General features: G+C 44.5%; 1 protein-coding gene across 1 annotated transcript; it reads right to left on the bottom strand.

Moving 5' to 3' along the window:
* Positions 1-6,902: 6,902 nt before the first annotated feature.
* On the bottom strand, positions 6,903-15,415 carry bmp10 (bone morphogenetic protein 10). The gene is made up of 2 exons (XM_068022955.1): positions 14,894-15,415; positions 6,903-12,582 (listed from the first exon to the last, which is right to left on the bottom strand). The coding sequence occupies exons 1-2, from the start codon at positions 15,222-15,224 to the stop codon at positions 11,642-11,644; spliced, it is 1,272 nt and encodes a 423-aa protein (XP_067879056.1). The 5' UTR covers positions 15,225-15,415; the 3' UTR covers positions 6,903-11,641.
* Between the last annotated feature and the right edge of the window lie 448 nt (positions 15,416-15,863).

The raw sequence follows: 15,863 nt of genomic DNA, 5'->3' as shown, positions 1-15,863 counted from the left end.
AGCTCGACACCATCCAGGACAAAGCAGCCCAGTTGATTGGCACCCCATCTACAAACATTCACTCCCTCCACCACCGACGCACAGTGGCAGCAGTGTGTACCATCTACAAGATGCACTGCAGCAATGCACCAAGGCTCCTGAGACAGCACCTTCCAAACCCGCGACCCCGACCAACTAGAAGGGCAAGGGCAGCAAATGCATGTGAACACCACCACCTGCAAGTTCCCCTCCAAGTCACACACCATCCTGACTTGGAACTATATCGCCGTTCCTTCACTGTCGCTGGGTCACAATCCTGGAACTCCCCTCCCAACAGCACTGTGGGTGTACCTACCCCACATGGACTGCAGCGGTTCAAGAAGGCAGCTTACCACCACCTTCTCAAGGGCAATTAGGGATGGGCAATAAATGCTGGCCTGGCCAGCGACGTCCACATCCCATGAATGAATAAAAAAAAAATTTGATGTCAACATTTGTGTTCCAAATTTCCTTATTTCCTAAGCTGCCATTAGGCTTGTGATGTTCAAAAAATATGCATAAAAACATCCTACAAACAATTCATAAATTATTGTAACAAATAACACATTGAAATCACAAAAGTTTGAAATTTAATATCACAGCTTCTGTGAAAAGTCTGGACTGTGACTTGCAATTTTCTCCTGAACAATCATCACGAACATTCAATGACACCCGTACATTGTGAGCATGTTGAAGAATTTTCCAGAAGACCGTCCCCACATCCTCAGCGTGTGGCGATTTTCTAGAATTTTCCAGCCACTGACAGCAGCTGAAGGTTTGAAGGGACTGGCTCTCAGCGTCAGAGTGTCGTCTATTCCTGTCGTGCGAAAGTCTTTGAAAGAATTTGGAGATGGCATTCTCTGAGATCTCCTTCGAGTCGGTTTCAGTTGAATAAAGAAGAAGTTTATTCGTTGAGAAAACGTCTCGGAGAGAGAGAGAATTGTTGTGGTGAAGCCCCGTATGTGATTGGCAGTCACTGTGCTTTCTCTCTCTCACTTTCCAACCTCGTCAATCCACAGCATTGTTTTTTCAGGTTCCATTTGTATTTTGTGAAAACTGGGAAGCTGCTTCCAGGCCTCACCTTGGAAGGTTGTTTGAGGTTCTAGTTGTTTGTGAACGCCATCTCCCTTCCTTGCTCCATATCCGTAGCAATCTTGTAACAATCCAGAAAGCTGAGTTTTGACAGTCAGTTGACCCCCCCAGCCTCAGGGAAAGAGCGTTCCACATTTCCAGTGCCCTTCACTGCATTGCTGCTTGCTGACACCTTCATTGAAGGGAAAGCCTCTGTCATCCTCCTCTGAACTCCCCCTGACCCCAGCAGAGGAAATCGTTTCTCCCTATCTGAAAGCCCTCAGTTAGATCGGCCCTTCATCTTCTCCACTTCAGACCTAGCCCCTGCCACCTGGGCTAAAGAAAGGTGGCTCTGTGAGATCAGGTTGCACATCAGCCAGGATCTTATTACAAGGATGAAGAGGCTCAAGGGTTGAATGACCTCCCCGTGTTCCGACATTCCCACATTTTTTCACTCTTTTAGCCTGGATCAGTCTGGGGTTCTGTCTTGGTGGCTGTCGTGGTGTTTTTGGCTCTGGCCCAGGAGGAGAGTTTGACCGAGTGACTGGAGCTGAGCCGTGCTGGTGTGCACCGTTCCCAGTCCAAGACCAATGGGTTGTTCCTGAACTGAATTGAACTGAACTGAACACAGTTCTTCAGATGCTCTGTCACTGGAACCTCACGTTCCTCTCAAGTGGATGGAAGTTAACGTTCTCTTAGCTTTTTGAATAATTATTTGTAGCTGTCCACCGGTTCGCAGTGTTTCAGGATATGGATTCCCTTACTGAAGCTGGCATTTAGTTCCGAGACAGCTTATCATCAAGTTTGGATTGCTTCAGTATAGAGTAATTTCTCACTAGCAGCACTGTCAATGTAAACCATAAATTACAAGGACACTCTGGGTCCCAGGCACCTGGTGCTGGTGAGTATGGAGGTAGTATACAGCTCAATAGTGGAAATACCCATCAACAAATAACTTCAGAACATGTACAGTGTCAAGAGAAATGGCCAGCATCTTGACATGAAAACAAATGCTGACCTTAAACAAACCTCAACTTATTTTGGGATCTTGCGGGGAGAAAGACACCAAGGCCAAAATTCAGCTTCCATCCAATTATAGAACTTTTATTTACTCTCATGCTTTGTCAAGATCCAAACATTGCCTCTCATCCAGGCAGACTCTCAGTAAGTCTGTTGTGCATTCAAAATTATCGTGTCGTGTGCTGTTAGTGCTGCTCGGCACGAACCTTAACCCTACTTGTAAGAGCACCATGATCAGCAGCAAAATATTTACTTTATGCAGTTCTTTCCCTTAAAGGGGCTCAGTCACCTTGAGAGGTTTTTTTGTTGGTTTTAATTCTGTTTTGGCTCCTGGGTTCCAGTTCAGTATGCGTCAGATGTAGAAGCTGCATTCTGGATTTTTATTTTTATTCATTCATGGGATGTGGGCGTCGCTGGCCAGGCCAGCATTTATTGCCCATCCCTAATTGCCATTGAGAAGGTGGTGGTGAGCTGCCTTCTTGAACCGCTGCAGTCCATGTGAGGTAGGTAGACCCAGTGCTGTTAGGAAGGGAGTTCCAGGATTTTGACCCAGCGACAGTGAAGGAACGGCAATATAGTTCCAAGTCAAGATGGTGTTTGGAGGGGGAACTTGCAGGTGGTGGTGTTCCCATGCATTTGCTGCCCTTGTCCTTTTCGTTGGTAGAGGTCACGGGGTTGGAAGGTGCTGTCTAAGGAGCCTTGGTGCATTGATGCAGTGCATCTTGTAGATGGTACACACTGCTGCCACTGCTCGTCGGTGGTGGAGGGAGTGAATGTTTGTAGATGGGGTGCCAATCAAGCGGGCTGCTTTATCCTGATGGTGTCGAGCTTTTTGAGTGTTGTTGGAGCTGCACCCATCCAGGCAAGTGGAGAGTATTTCATCACACTCCTGACATGTGCCTTGTAGATGGTGGACAGGCTTTGGGGAGTCTGGAGGTGAGTTACTCGCCGCAGGATTCCCAGCCTCTGACCTGCTCTTGTAGCCACGGTATTTATATGGCTACTCCAGTTCAGTTTCAAGTCAATGGTAGCCCCCAGGATGTTGATAGTGGGGGATTCAGCGATGGTGATGCCTTTGAATGTCAAGCGGAGATGGTTAGATTCTCTCTTGTTGGAGATGGTCATTGCCTGGCACTTGTGTGGCGCAAATGTTACTTGCCACTTATTAGCCCAAGCCTGGATATTGTCCAAGTCTTGCTGCATTTCTACATGGACTGCTTCAGTATCTGAGGAGTCACGAATGGTGCTGAACATTGTGCAATCATCAGTGAACATCCCCACTTCTGACCTTATGATTGAAGGAAGGTCATTGATGAAGCAGCTGAAGATGGTTGGGCCTAGGACACTACCCTGAGGAACTCCTGCAATGATGTCCTGGAGCTGAGGTGATTGACCTCCAACAACCACAATCATCTTCCTTTGCGTTAAGTATCACTCCTGATTCCCATTGACTGCCGTTTTGCTAAGGCCATACTCAGTCAAGTGCTGCCTTGATGTCAAGGGCAGTCACTCTCACCTCACCTTTTGAGTTCAGCTCTTCTGTCCATGTTTGAACCAAAGCTGTAATGAGGTCAGGAGCTGAATGGCCCTGGCAGAACACAAACTGAGCGTCACTGAGCACCTCATTTTGACTCATTTTTGCTGCCTTTTCTTTTTCCAATTGACCCCCACCTCCAAATTTTGATCTCCCTGCCTCTTTGCCCAAGAACGCGGAGTATAAAGTGCGTCTGAGCACAGCAGAGCGTGGAGCGTGCATGAGTGCAGATGGGCATTGTACAGCCAGACACAGTGCCTCTTGTTGACATTCACGGTTTTTGGGCATCTCCTATGGTGATGTGTTGACTCCGAGTTTCAGGGAAGGGGGACTTTTTGTGCCTGGGGGTGTTGGCTGCAGTTTCCTGGAGTTGGGCTGCTTTTGCAAATCATCCACCAGTGACAGACAATTGAATTCTCCCCCCAACACGTTCTAAATGACATTTGATCCCAGTTTTCTTTCTGTAAGGGAGTCTGATTTCCCTGACAGTATGACACTGATCTGCGTGTATCTTACAAGATACTTTGTTCAGCAACTTTCAAAAGTCTTGCTGCAACATGTTCAGTGACTCAGCATTTCCAAGTTACCCTTGTTGGATGATGTCAAGCATTACTTCAGATTTGAGTTAAAAATAAATCACCACAAATGTGTAAGTGCATTGCCCAAGTTAACAGACAAATAATTAATGACTTTCTCTCCCTCCCCCTCTCCACTTGCCAACACAAATGAACGAGCAAGAGCGATCGGCCAATGTCTGTATGGGCACAGCGTTACCCAGACGGTTGGGACAGCTTCCAGACAAACTGATGAGTATTTAGCTGAGACAAGGAACTGGGAATAACAGCACCACAGTACTGGAGCAACAATGGCCTGGATTTAAGTTCCCGACGCACTGGGAATGGAGGAGATTCAGCAGCATGCAGGAAATCCAGAATGAAGTGCCCTTTTAACCCAAACACTGCATTGCTCTGTTAAAAAAAACCTAGAAACAGGAAAGATGAGCAGGAGTAGGCCATTCGGCCCTTCCGGCCTGCTCTGCCATTCAAAAAAGACCATGGCTGATTGTCTAATTCAGTACCCTGTTCCCACTTTCTCCCCATATCCCTTGATCCCTTTGGTATTAAGAAATATATCTATCTCCTTGAATATATTTAATGACTTGGCCTCCTCCGCCATCGGCGGCAGAGAATTCCACAGGTTCACCACCCTCTGAGTGAAGAAATTTCTCCTCATCTCGGTCTCTCCACCAATTAGCATTAGCAGGCATGACGATGATCGGATGAGTCAATCTCAACGCCAGAATTGAAGAGGGACATTCACACGCATGAAACTGATGCATTTTTGAAGTTGAGAGCAGAAGAGAGATGCTGGGACTCTAAGGGCCTGCAACAAGATACTGTTCCCTTGCGACAGGAGCAAGAAGCCTGCCAGGTGAAGGTAAGGTTGAAGTTTGTCTGTGAGGTGGGGGGTAGCAATGTGGTACCATGCTTGTCGGTTCAATGTGCAAGCAGTTTATTGAACAAATCAGGGCAGGAAAGGCGAGTAACAGCGACACATTCAATTATGTCTTGATGTGTGCAACACACCAACCCGCTCACTCTGCCTTCTCAAGCCTACTCCATTAGATTATTCCTTCCAGCAATTTACCTTGCTGGTTCACCCTTTCCTCTCGGTCATGCTGTTCCTTGCATCTCCATCTATCTATCTATCTATCTATCTATCTATCCACTTGTCCTCATCTTTATGCAATGTCTGCCTCTCCCTCATAATCACCCTCAACAAATGTTTCACATTCAGCACATGCCATTACTCTAGCTTATGGGTTTCTTCTTTCCCTCCTTCCAGGAGAAGAGAACACGCAACATGACAGAGAGGCAGAGAATACTCCAGCTGAGGCTGTACAAGTGTCTTTCACAAGTTCAACATAACTTCCTTGCTCTTGTGCTCTATGCCCATATTAATAAAGCCCAGGACACTGTATGCTTTATGAACCGTGCTCTCAACTGGTCCTGTCACCTTCACTCATTTATGCACATACACACTATGTCCCTCTGCTCCTGCACCCCCTTTAGAATTGCACACTTTATTGTATATTGTCTCTCCATGTTCTTCCTACCAAAATTAATCGCTTCACATTTCTCCACATTGAACTTCATCTGCCACCTGTCTGCCAATTCCACCAACTTGTCTTTGTCCTTTTGGAGTTCTGCATGATCCTCCTCACAGTTTACAATGCTTCCAAGTTTAGGAATCAACCTCTCAGCACAGGACGCATGAACAAAAGCCTTCACACAAGCAGGCAAGAAAACGGCTGTGAGGTTTCAGCACTTGACATATTTCTCTTTCATGTCTTCCACCCCCTGTGCCGCTGTGTTCTCACCTTGCTTTCACTGGCAAGTTCCAGGTAGCCTGGGAAACATGCGGACCCACATTTAAATTTTAAAGCTATTTTAACATCTCAGTAATTAAGCCAATAACATATTGAAATCGACAGTCCTTCTCTGGGCTCGCAGTTAAATGCGGGAGTTGGCGGCTTGGAGACAGTTTGTCAACACGCTGTCAAGTTCCCTGGTTTTAACCCCATGCCAATACCATGCCCCACCGCCTTTCCCCCCACCCACTGCCCGCACAGCCACTTCCAAACCCACACGCTACTGCACATTCAAAATTCAGCCCAGTATTCCAGCATCAGACCATCTTAACACAGGAAGAGGCCATTGGGAAAAGGGGACCCTTCCAATGGCAGCGAGCGAGAGTTGGGGGGTGGTGAGAACGTCGGGGCTCAGACTTCATTGAGGGGTCTTGGGAAAGTACTCCTCAGTACCAAAGCAATCAGCGCATTACCAACCTTCCTGCAGAGGGAAACCATCTTAGACAGTCATTTACAGCACAGAAGGAGGTCATTCAGCTCATTGAATCCATGCCGGTTCTCCACACAGCAAACTAATCAGTCCCACTCCCCTGCTCAATCCTCGTAACCCTGCAAGTGTATTTCCTTCAAGTGGCCATCCAATTTCCTGTTGAAATCATTGATTGTCTCTGCTTCCACCACCCTCGTGGGCTGCCAGTTCCAGGTCATGACCACTTACTGTGCAAAAAAAATAAACGTTGATCCTCACATTCCACCCCCCCGCCCCCACCCCCCTGCATCTTGGCAGTGTTTTGCAGATTAGTGGAACTTGGGTCACATTCAATAATTGGTTGAAAAAAAGGAACAGAGTAAACTTTCTCTTTACTTTTAAAAGCAGATTTTATATCAAAACAGTGCACGTCACACAGATATGCTGTTCCTAACTCACAGCATAAAGGTCTCTCATATCTTTGATAATACATCCCAATACAAACAACTTACATTCATAACTTACAGCTGACAATTAACAAGTCTCAAAAATAAAAAACTCAATAAATATACGATGCTTTATTGAAAAGAAGCCTTGCCTCACAGACTGTGCTGGAAAACAATCTGCAGAAGTTGATTAAATGAGAGGAGAGGTGAGAAATTACTGTTCTGAAGAAGGGTCACAGACCTGAAACATAAACACTGTTTCTCTCTCCACAGATGCTGCCAGACCTGCTGAGTATTTCCAGCATTTCTTGTTTTTATTTCAGATTTCCAACATCCGCAGTATTTTGCTTTTATTATTATAGGCTAGAAATTACTGTTTGGCTTAACCACCAATATGATATTCCTTGATACCCTGTTGTAATCGCACATTAACTTGCTTAAAATTTGTCTGCTGGTCACACCAGCAGTCATTTCAAAGGCTCATCGAGTGTCCCCGCTGAAGCAGTTGCACAGAATGAACAATTTCAGCCCGGGCAGCATTTATCAATGCAACTGCATCTCGAAGCCAACATTCCAGAAGTCCCTTTAACTGCAGAAAGTGAGCACAGAGGCTTGCAGTCTGCATGAAAGCCTGACGAAGGCTTCACCGTTTATTATGATTGCAAGTCATGAGGGAATGCAGCCCTAAGGAAAAGTGTAGGATAAATAATTTCCACCAAAATTCGTGTAATTGTCAAAACAAAAGTTGCACCATTTTCCCCTGTCAATTGGTGTCTTCTATCCTCACGCTCCTAGATTCAGGAGTTAGATTTTACAAATTTAAAAACATGAAGGTTTTATTTTTAAAAATCAACATAAAAAAATAAATCTTTGCTCGGAGGGTTGTACACCAATATTACATTGGTGAATCACAGCATCCAATAAAAACAGTGTAGAATACCAAGGTTTCAAATAGACATAGCTGAGATTACTTTGGGCTGGTATTCAATGAAGTACTTCAGGTCATCTCACAGAAATTGTGCAGAGGAGTTCTCCAGAAGCTGCTCTCTTATCACCCAAGGGAAATAGCTTTGCCCGACATGTGTAAAATTGTTGTGAGTGAGTACAGTTGGGAACAGGAGAGTTCACATCAGTCACACTTCCCCAAGAATCTGACAACTTTGCAGCTCAGTATAAATAAAGTGACAGGGTCCAGTGTTTCTCAGCTCTCACGCCTCCTTATCTTGGGCTTTAGTTACCACATTGGCTTCGGGACGAGCATGTGACAGTACAGAAAAATTTAAAACTGGCTGAAGGAACTGTGCAGAAACAGCTGGACAAGGAGTTAAGAGAGGCGATATTCAAATGCAAGATATCCCAGATAACTTCAATAATCATATCTATTCTGCATCCCTTTAATAAGCATTAAAATGAACAGCACTGGGCCACATTGAAGTCTGTTGTGGGGAGCACGAGTGGGTTTCAATGTGATGATCCAGAGATACGGGAAAGATGAAACTTGGATAAAGAAACCCATTGTCACATTGATGCAAATAACACTTACATTTTTAGCATGGGCTTGCATTTGTTTAGCACCCCCTTTCTCCTTTCCCCAGTACTTTGGAGAATAAACCCATTCACCTGATCTTCAAATGAGAATGTAGCTGAGATTAAACTTTGGAGTCATGCAGGCAGCGAATACAAGTCCCCTTTGGCATGACCGCAGTTGTTTAGCAAGTTTGATCAGAAAGGAAAAACGGGACTTCACAAAAATTGGTAACACATTTGTAAGGATGACCAGCATGCTATTAGGATGGAGACCAACAGTTGATGATTTTACGGGCAAAGTGAATTTTTTAAAGAAAGCAAAAATTCAATTAAAATGGTTCTTTGAGAACAGGATGGAGTTCAAACAATATTCAGGCTTGATATCTGACATGCAGGCATGAAATGAACAGTTAGCTGGCGAAGGGAAGCCGACTGAAAGGGGCAGAAAGAGACAAAGTATAGATTCTTCATTAAACCAAGGAGAAGAGAGATTCTGGCTTCATGCACAGGAGGAGGGGAAAACAACAGGTTTTGTGTCCACTTCTAACAGTGTTCTAACAGACGGCAACAACTCCAGACAACAATTCAGGGACACCAGTATCAACCCTTTTTATAGGGAATCTCAGCATCATCTTGCTTTGTAAATAAAATCCATCTCTGAGGTTGGCAAAAAAAAAACTTCCATGAAACCTTTACATAGTGAATGGTGGTGGTGTCAACTGGTTTGGTGGGGTCACTGAGCCCCGATTTGGAAGGGAGCCAACTGATCTTAGCAAACACCTTCAACAACTTGGCTGTGTCCATGCAATTTTGACTGATCCCCATTGTGTCCATCATTCCTCCAAGCCAGGACCCAGATGGAATGACGGCACTCAGTGTAAATGGTCATTATTCTGAAATGGAATAAAATGCATTCAATGAAAAGGTATAATTCTTTTCTTGCACCCTTACTTTCAAAGGGACACTGCTCATGAGAGTCTCCCTTTCGAATGGACACTGCTGGCCAGGGTCTTGCTGTCTGCTGAAGCTAGTCCATTAATGGTGAAGTTAGCCTTTGAGAATCAAAATATTACCTCTTTGTTTAATAAAGAGCAATCTATGCATGGATTTACATTCGAAGGCATTTTATCTTTCCAAATATATACAAAAATAGGACAAATTAAGGTCACAGAAACTCTTTCAGAGAGTCAGATTCATTTCCACGTGACTCTTGGCATTTCAATTTGAAGGTTATAATGTCCCAAAACCAGGACCTCACAGAAAAGATGACAGGTTGACTTACTTCAACATTTGTAGCCATCTCAGTAAATGAGAAAATATGACCATAATTACTTGTATACTGCAAATATTTCTGGAAAATGTTTCATTGTCAGGAAGGGTTGCATTTGAGGTCCCTCAAAGATCAAGCCTTGGCCCAGTCCTACTTCCCCTCTCTATGCTGCCCCGCGGTGACATGGTAATGTCAGTTTCCACAGTACGGTGACTAACAACATCCAGCTCTGCCTCGCCACCTCTATCGAGCCCTCCACTGCTTCTGGTGTTGTCAAATTGCCCAGGATGAGGCAACATTTCCTACAATTAAACATTGGGATAATTGACACCATTGTCTTCAGTGCCCGCCACAAACTCCATTTCCCTCCCTGGCCACTGTCTCAACCTGAACCAATATTGTTGTACTTGGTGTACTACGTGACCCTAAGCTGAGTTGCTGATCCAATATCCTCTCCATCACAAAGACCCACCTACTTACACCTCCATAATATCGCCTGGCTCCATTCCTGCCTGCTTCCCAACTTCCACTCTCTGTAAACTTGAGCTCATGGAAAATTCTGTTGCCCATATCCGAACTCGCACCCATTCACTCATCACCCCTCTCCTCACTGATCTACATCGGCCCCTTGTCCAGCAACACCTCAACTTGAAAATTCTCATCACCCTGTTCAAATTCCTCCATGGCTTTGCTCCTCCCTATCTCTGGAACCTCTTCCAGCCTTATAATTGTACAGGAACTCTGCATTGCTCCAAATCTGGCCTCTTGTGCATCCCTTCACTTGAGCATTGGCAGCTGTGTCTTCAGCCACCTTGGCCCCAAAGTCTCGCATTCCCTCCCTAACCCTCAACAACTCTCAGTCCGTGTCTTTAACGGAGCTTTTGGTCACCAGTCCTCATGTCTTCTTCAGCTTGGTGTCAATGTTTATCCAATCACACCCCAGTCATGCACCTTGAGAAGTTTTATGATGTTAAAAAGGTACTATAGAAATACAAATGTTTGTTGAAATACATCTCATTATCACTCTGATCATATCAATGTCTTTAGTGATTTGTATGTTTGAGGGGATGGTCTGGAAGTTTGCATGTCTGGAGGTTATTACATGTTTGTACTTCCTGAACATTGCTGAGAGCAATCATGTTAGATATCAGGCTTAAAAAACTGATGGGAGATCTGTGAAGATTTGTGACTTCAAATCTGAAAGTCAAATTGAAGCAACCCAAAAGACATACTGGTCAGTGATTGCTTTTTCCAGCTGGTGCTTTTTCACATTTCCTTCAGGTTCCAACAACGTGTGAGTGCTGGATCACTTGCTTCCTCCATCACGAAGCTTGGAAACAGGGACAATGACAATGCAGTAGCAAGTGCAATCATTCAGCTGAGGTTCGAGGAGAGGTGGAAAGATTTGTTTGCGTGCTACGTGTTATTACAATCTGGAATGCCATTGAAGCGTAACTCATCAGGACATTTAAGAATCAGTTTAACTTTATAAAAATAAAAATATTTAAGGTTGTTGGGAGATGTGCAATTCGAGGATTTTACTCCAATGTGGAGCACATGCACAATAGGCCAAGTAGCCTTCTTCAATACTGCAATTTCGATGATTCTAAGAAAGGGCACATATTCCTCAGTCCTGGTCCTGCTTTTTTATAATCGTCTGTGAAATGTTCTCAGAGGATATTGAGAATTCCCTTTGTCGATAGTTTCTGTGACCTTTTAAACAATGTTTTTTTTTTCTCCAGCAACTAAAACAATAAACACACAGTCCATTATAAATCTAGAACTTAGCTGTACACGGATCCTTAAATAAGCATCTTAAATAGGCAGATCAAAAATGTACACATTTACAACCAGAGTCATTAAATACTTTAGACATTATTATATATTAGAGTTTTTTTCTGATCACTGTTCTGTACTATCTGCAGCCACACTCTGCCACTACCATACCTTCATACTTGAACTTGTACGTGACCACACCTGCATCATCCAGATAGAGGATGGAGATGGGGTCCAGTTTTGTGGGGACACAGCAAGCTTTAGATGCCATTTTGGGGTTGCGGAGGTTGACCAGAGTCTGAACAATGGCATGTTTGGTTGGTGTGACTTGCTCAGTCAACGGATAGTAGCAAGTGCCTTTGCACTCGTATGCTTCATATCCTGTTGGCGCTATGATCCAGGAATCCCACTTGATCTGCTTAAATTCTACATATAGGGGACTCCTTTTGCAGTAGTTCCCCTTGGCATTCCTTCTGATCCTTGAGGAGGTATCATAGAGCATGTTTGATCGCCTTTGCAGCAAGGTTTCTTCATTCAAGTTGGGGACAAAATTTCCAGCATCAAAGTTCTGAAAGGCCACATCTTGTTCGTGCTCAATCATCTGCTCCAACTCTTCAATGGCCTCCTTCTTGATGCTGTTTCTATCATCAGAGAACACGATGAGCAAAGGCATGTGCTTGGTCTCTGGTTTCATGTCTATGTCAAGGTATTCATCTTCAAGCTTTTCTTCATCCATATTTTCAATATGTACTTGAAGGCTATGGGTGGTCATGTCAGATTTTGACCATCTTAAGATGGCTTCCGTCACATCAAAGGTCTCCCACCCACTGTCTCTGCCATAAATTTGCCTGGTTGCTAATTTTACTAGACTGGAGTGTTCTTCTTTCCCTTCGTCTTCCTGTTCATTCACTTCGTAGATGGTGACTTTCCTGTCCACTCCCTCATATATTCTTCTGTCTGTATCTACCAAGGTGTAGAGTCGAAGTTCAGCCATGGTGATTTCTTCATGACGAGGCACTGACACGTTGAAGAGGAGAGAATGGAACCTCACGCCATTGGTCTGGTTGTAAACTGAAGTGTCTGGAAAACACAGAAATAGTGAGCCAAGAACCGAAACTTTTACAAACTTGAAATCCAAACTCGCTCAAAATACTTGAAAATCAAACTTTGGGCTCCAGCATGTTATTGACTCCTCTTATTCAAGAGTCCTTCAGTAAGCTCGGTGTATATACTGTGCCCTGTATGATGCGTTGAGAAAGAATAGTTCAACTGCACTCTGTAGGCACTGGTATCTCTGCAATAGAATCAAACCATTGGACCAATGAAACCTGGGATTGCTGCAGATTAATGTCAGGAAGCATTCCTCATGCAAAGACTGGGAACATCAATAGGGCAGTGGAGTCATAGACTCAAAAAGAATTCAAGAGGAAGTTCCATGCTGTGATGGCGTTAGTGTTGTTTTCCAGGCAAGGATAGGCCAAATGGCCATCGTCTTCTGCATGTCTCTTTGTGAGTTTGCATGAGATGGGTCACTCAAAGGATGCTGTTGGCTGTCAACAACGACAACAACAACTTGTATTTATACAGTGCCTGCAAACTAATAAAACGTCCCAAGGCCCTTCACAGAGGTGTTCTAAAACCAAATATGAGACCGGAGTCACAGATGGAGATATTAGGGCTGAAAAAATTTGATGAGAAAGGTAGCTTTTACACAGTGTCTGAAGAGAAGAGAGCGAGAAAGGCAGAGAGAGAGAGAGAGAGAGTTCCGGATGGAATTCCAGAGCTTAGGGCCCAGGCAGCTGAAGGAAGGGCTGCCAATGGGAGAGGGATGGAAATTTGGGACGTGCAAGAAGCCAGAATTGGAGGAACACAGAGCTCTCGGTGAGTTGTCGGGGCTGGAGAAGGTTACAGACATGGGGAGGGCTAAGGCCATGGAGGGATTTGAAAAAAGGGATGAGGGATTTTAACAATGAGTGGTTGAAGTCAGTACACAGTCCGGGAACATGGGCAGAATTCAGAATTGTGAGAAAAATGATCATTTTCCCTCAATCTCCCAATGATAGTTTCTTCCTGCTGAACAGTGTGGATATTACATTCACTGGAGTCGCGTTGGCTGCCCTCCCTCCCTCCCTGTTTCCTCCTTTCATTTCCCTCTCCTGACTCTGGACTTCCCCCCCCCCCCCCCCCCCATGAATGGACAACATTGAGTCGACAGGAATGCCAGTCGCTGTGTTACTCAGCGACAGGAGGTGGGGAAAACTCACCAAGGATGAACGGGAGATATGTATCCCCGTGTTTGCCCATCCTTCCAAACCTCCTTTCAAAGGGGAGAGCGGGGGTGGGGGGAAACCTACTCATGACCGTTTCTGGAAAGCTGCCTTCTTCCACGTCGCTGCAGAATCCCAGCTCCAGAAATCTCATCCAGGGAATTGCGTGTATGCGTGCACTGTTATCTTTGTGCCTCTCTTCCTTGGCTGGAATGGGAGGGGTTTCCCTATAAGGAAACACTAATATTGACTTGACCAAGGTAAGAAAATGACTCGGTAAGTTACCTTACTTTGTCCAGACAAGAAATGTTAGGCGGTTTCATATCCCTACGAACTTGCTCCGCGTACTCAACATAAACTGTATTTCAATAAAAGCTTGCGATTGTTTGAATTCTTCAACTGGTTATTTGAATATGAAATGGCAGAGGCGAGAGGGGTCAAGAAACGCGAATTTCTCACATCAACATACTTGGAAATGTTTGTCCAACCGCTGTTTGGAATCCAGTAATACTGAAGACTCATTTCTCATTTATCTCCTCTCCCACTAACTATCATGCAAGACTGAAACTGGACAGATTGCAGTTGACGGAGATGGTTTTTGCCCCGTCTCCTTCTTTCTACCCTTTTGTCTTCTAGAATGAAATCAGAACGGGTCAAAAAAAAAATAGTCGGTGCAATATCGAGGTGATGTTAGGAAGCTTTTTTCAATTCAATTTTGGGATACTGAAGTGGAGATAAATCCCCAAGTGTGAGCTATTTTCAGTCATTGTCAACCGCCGTACAGGGCTATTTTTTGTTTAAATTGCCTTTTCTATTTGACGCAAAGACTGGGTCCAGGTTCCAACAACCCCCTCCCGCACTCCGCTCGCTTTCCTTTTGGAATTGCTTGCAATTTTGTCCCGTTACAACGCGAAATGCAAAAAAAAAAAAACTGGCTTCAGTTTGGGAAGACACCTGATCTCCAGTCTCGCCCAAAATGATGCGATTTCAAGCAATGGCTTGAAAGCTTAATTCAAGGGGAATGGGACAAGAGCTCAGTGGAGAGCGGTTGTCAGTCAGGCTCTCGCCCTGCGTCTATCAATGCACAGTTTCACAACACCAACTGCAAACCCAGCTTGCCCTACCTTCATTCTTGAAGCTCCTCACAATGTTGGAGGAAGGCATGGAGGTTCTGTCGTTTGCAAACCTGTTGTACAGTTCAATCATATACTCAGGTGGTTCCACTTTCGCTGCATCAACGGGGTGACTTCCAGACAAGTTCAGACTCTTCAGAAACTCTCCTTTCATATTTGCGATCAGAGTGTTAAAATCGACGGAATCGCTCTCTTGAAAATCATCTAGCTGATAGCTGCTCTGGTCTTCAGTTGAGTCCGCTCTGTTGTCGATTGGACTGCTGGCTGCACAGAACAGCGTAGCGTACAGGAAAGCAAGGAACTGCAGTGAGGAGGCATTCATTCTTATGACTTTTATTTGTCTCCTCTCTCTCTCTGACCATAAACAATCTGGACTGTGTTTGACAGTTGCTCGAGTGCTGGTGTTTTTATCCCCTTCAGGGGACTAGGCTGGTGTCATTCAAATGTAATGCTGACAATTTTTGGAAAACCTTCCCTTCTGTCTGTGGTCTCTCACTGTCCAAAGAAGCCCGCTCCCAGTAATTGGCTCATGTGGTCTCACATGGCGTTTTCCCCCTTATCTATCCTGGTGGGTGCAGTCTTATCTTTCAATCCTCTTCCTTAATGAGCATTCTATAAACATTCTCTCATTGAGTTCCTGGAGAATGGAGAAGACAGTTCCCATGCCCCCTCCCTCCTCCTGTTGAAACCTTCTTCCCAACATTTAAATCAATCAGGTTCTATCAATTTTCTGCACAATTGTCCTCTTCTAAAAGGATAACATTGAAAATTCATGACCTGATTATGTTTTTTTTTGGAAAATATATATAAAAACACAGGGAAACAATTATTTCAATTTGTTAACCTCAAGTTACCAGGAACCTGATAAGGAAACACTGCCTGTTTGAAACTTGTGCCACTTCAAAACTCCAATCAACAACAATTTCAAACTGCAGCTTGTTCCTAATGAGCATTTTTTCTG

The sequence above is a fragment of the Heterodontus francisci genome, chromosome 47 (genome assembly GCF_036365525.1).
Source record: "Heterodontus francisci isolate sHetFra1 chromosome 47, sHetFra1.hap1, whole genome shotgun sequence".
Classification (NCBI taxonomy): domain Eukaryota; kingdom Metazoa; phylum Chordata; class Chondrichthyes; order Heterodontiformes; family Heterodontidae; genus Heterodontus; species Heterodontus francisci.
Note: the sequence above shows the minus strand (reverse complement) of the source record. Positions and strands in the feature narration are given on the sequence as shown.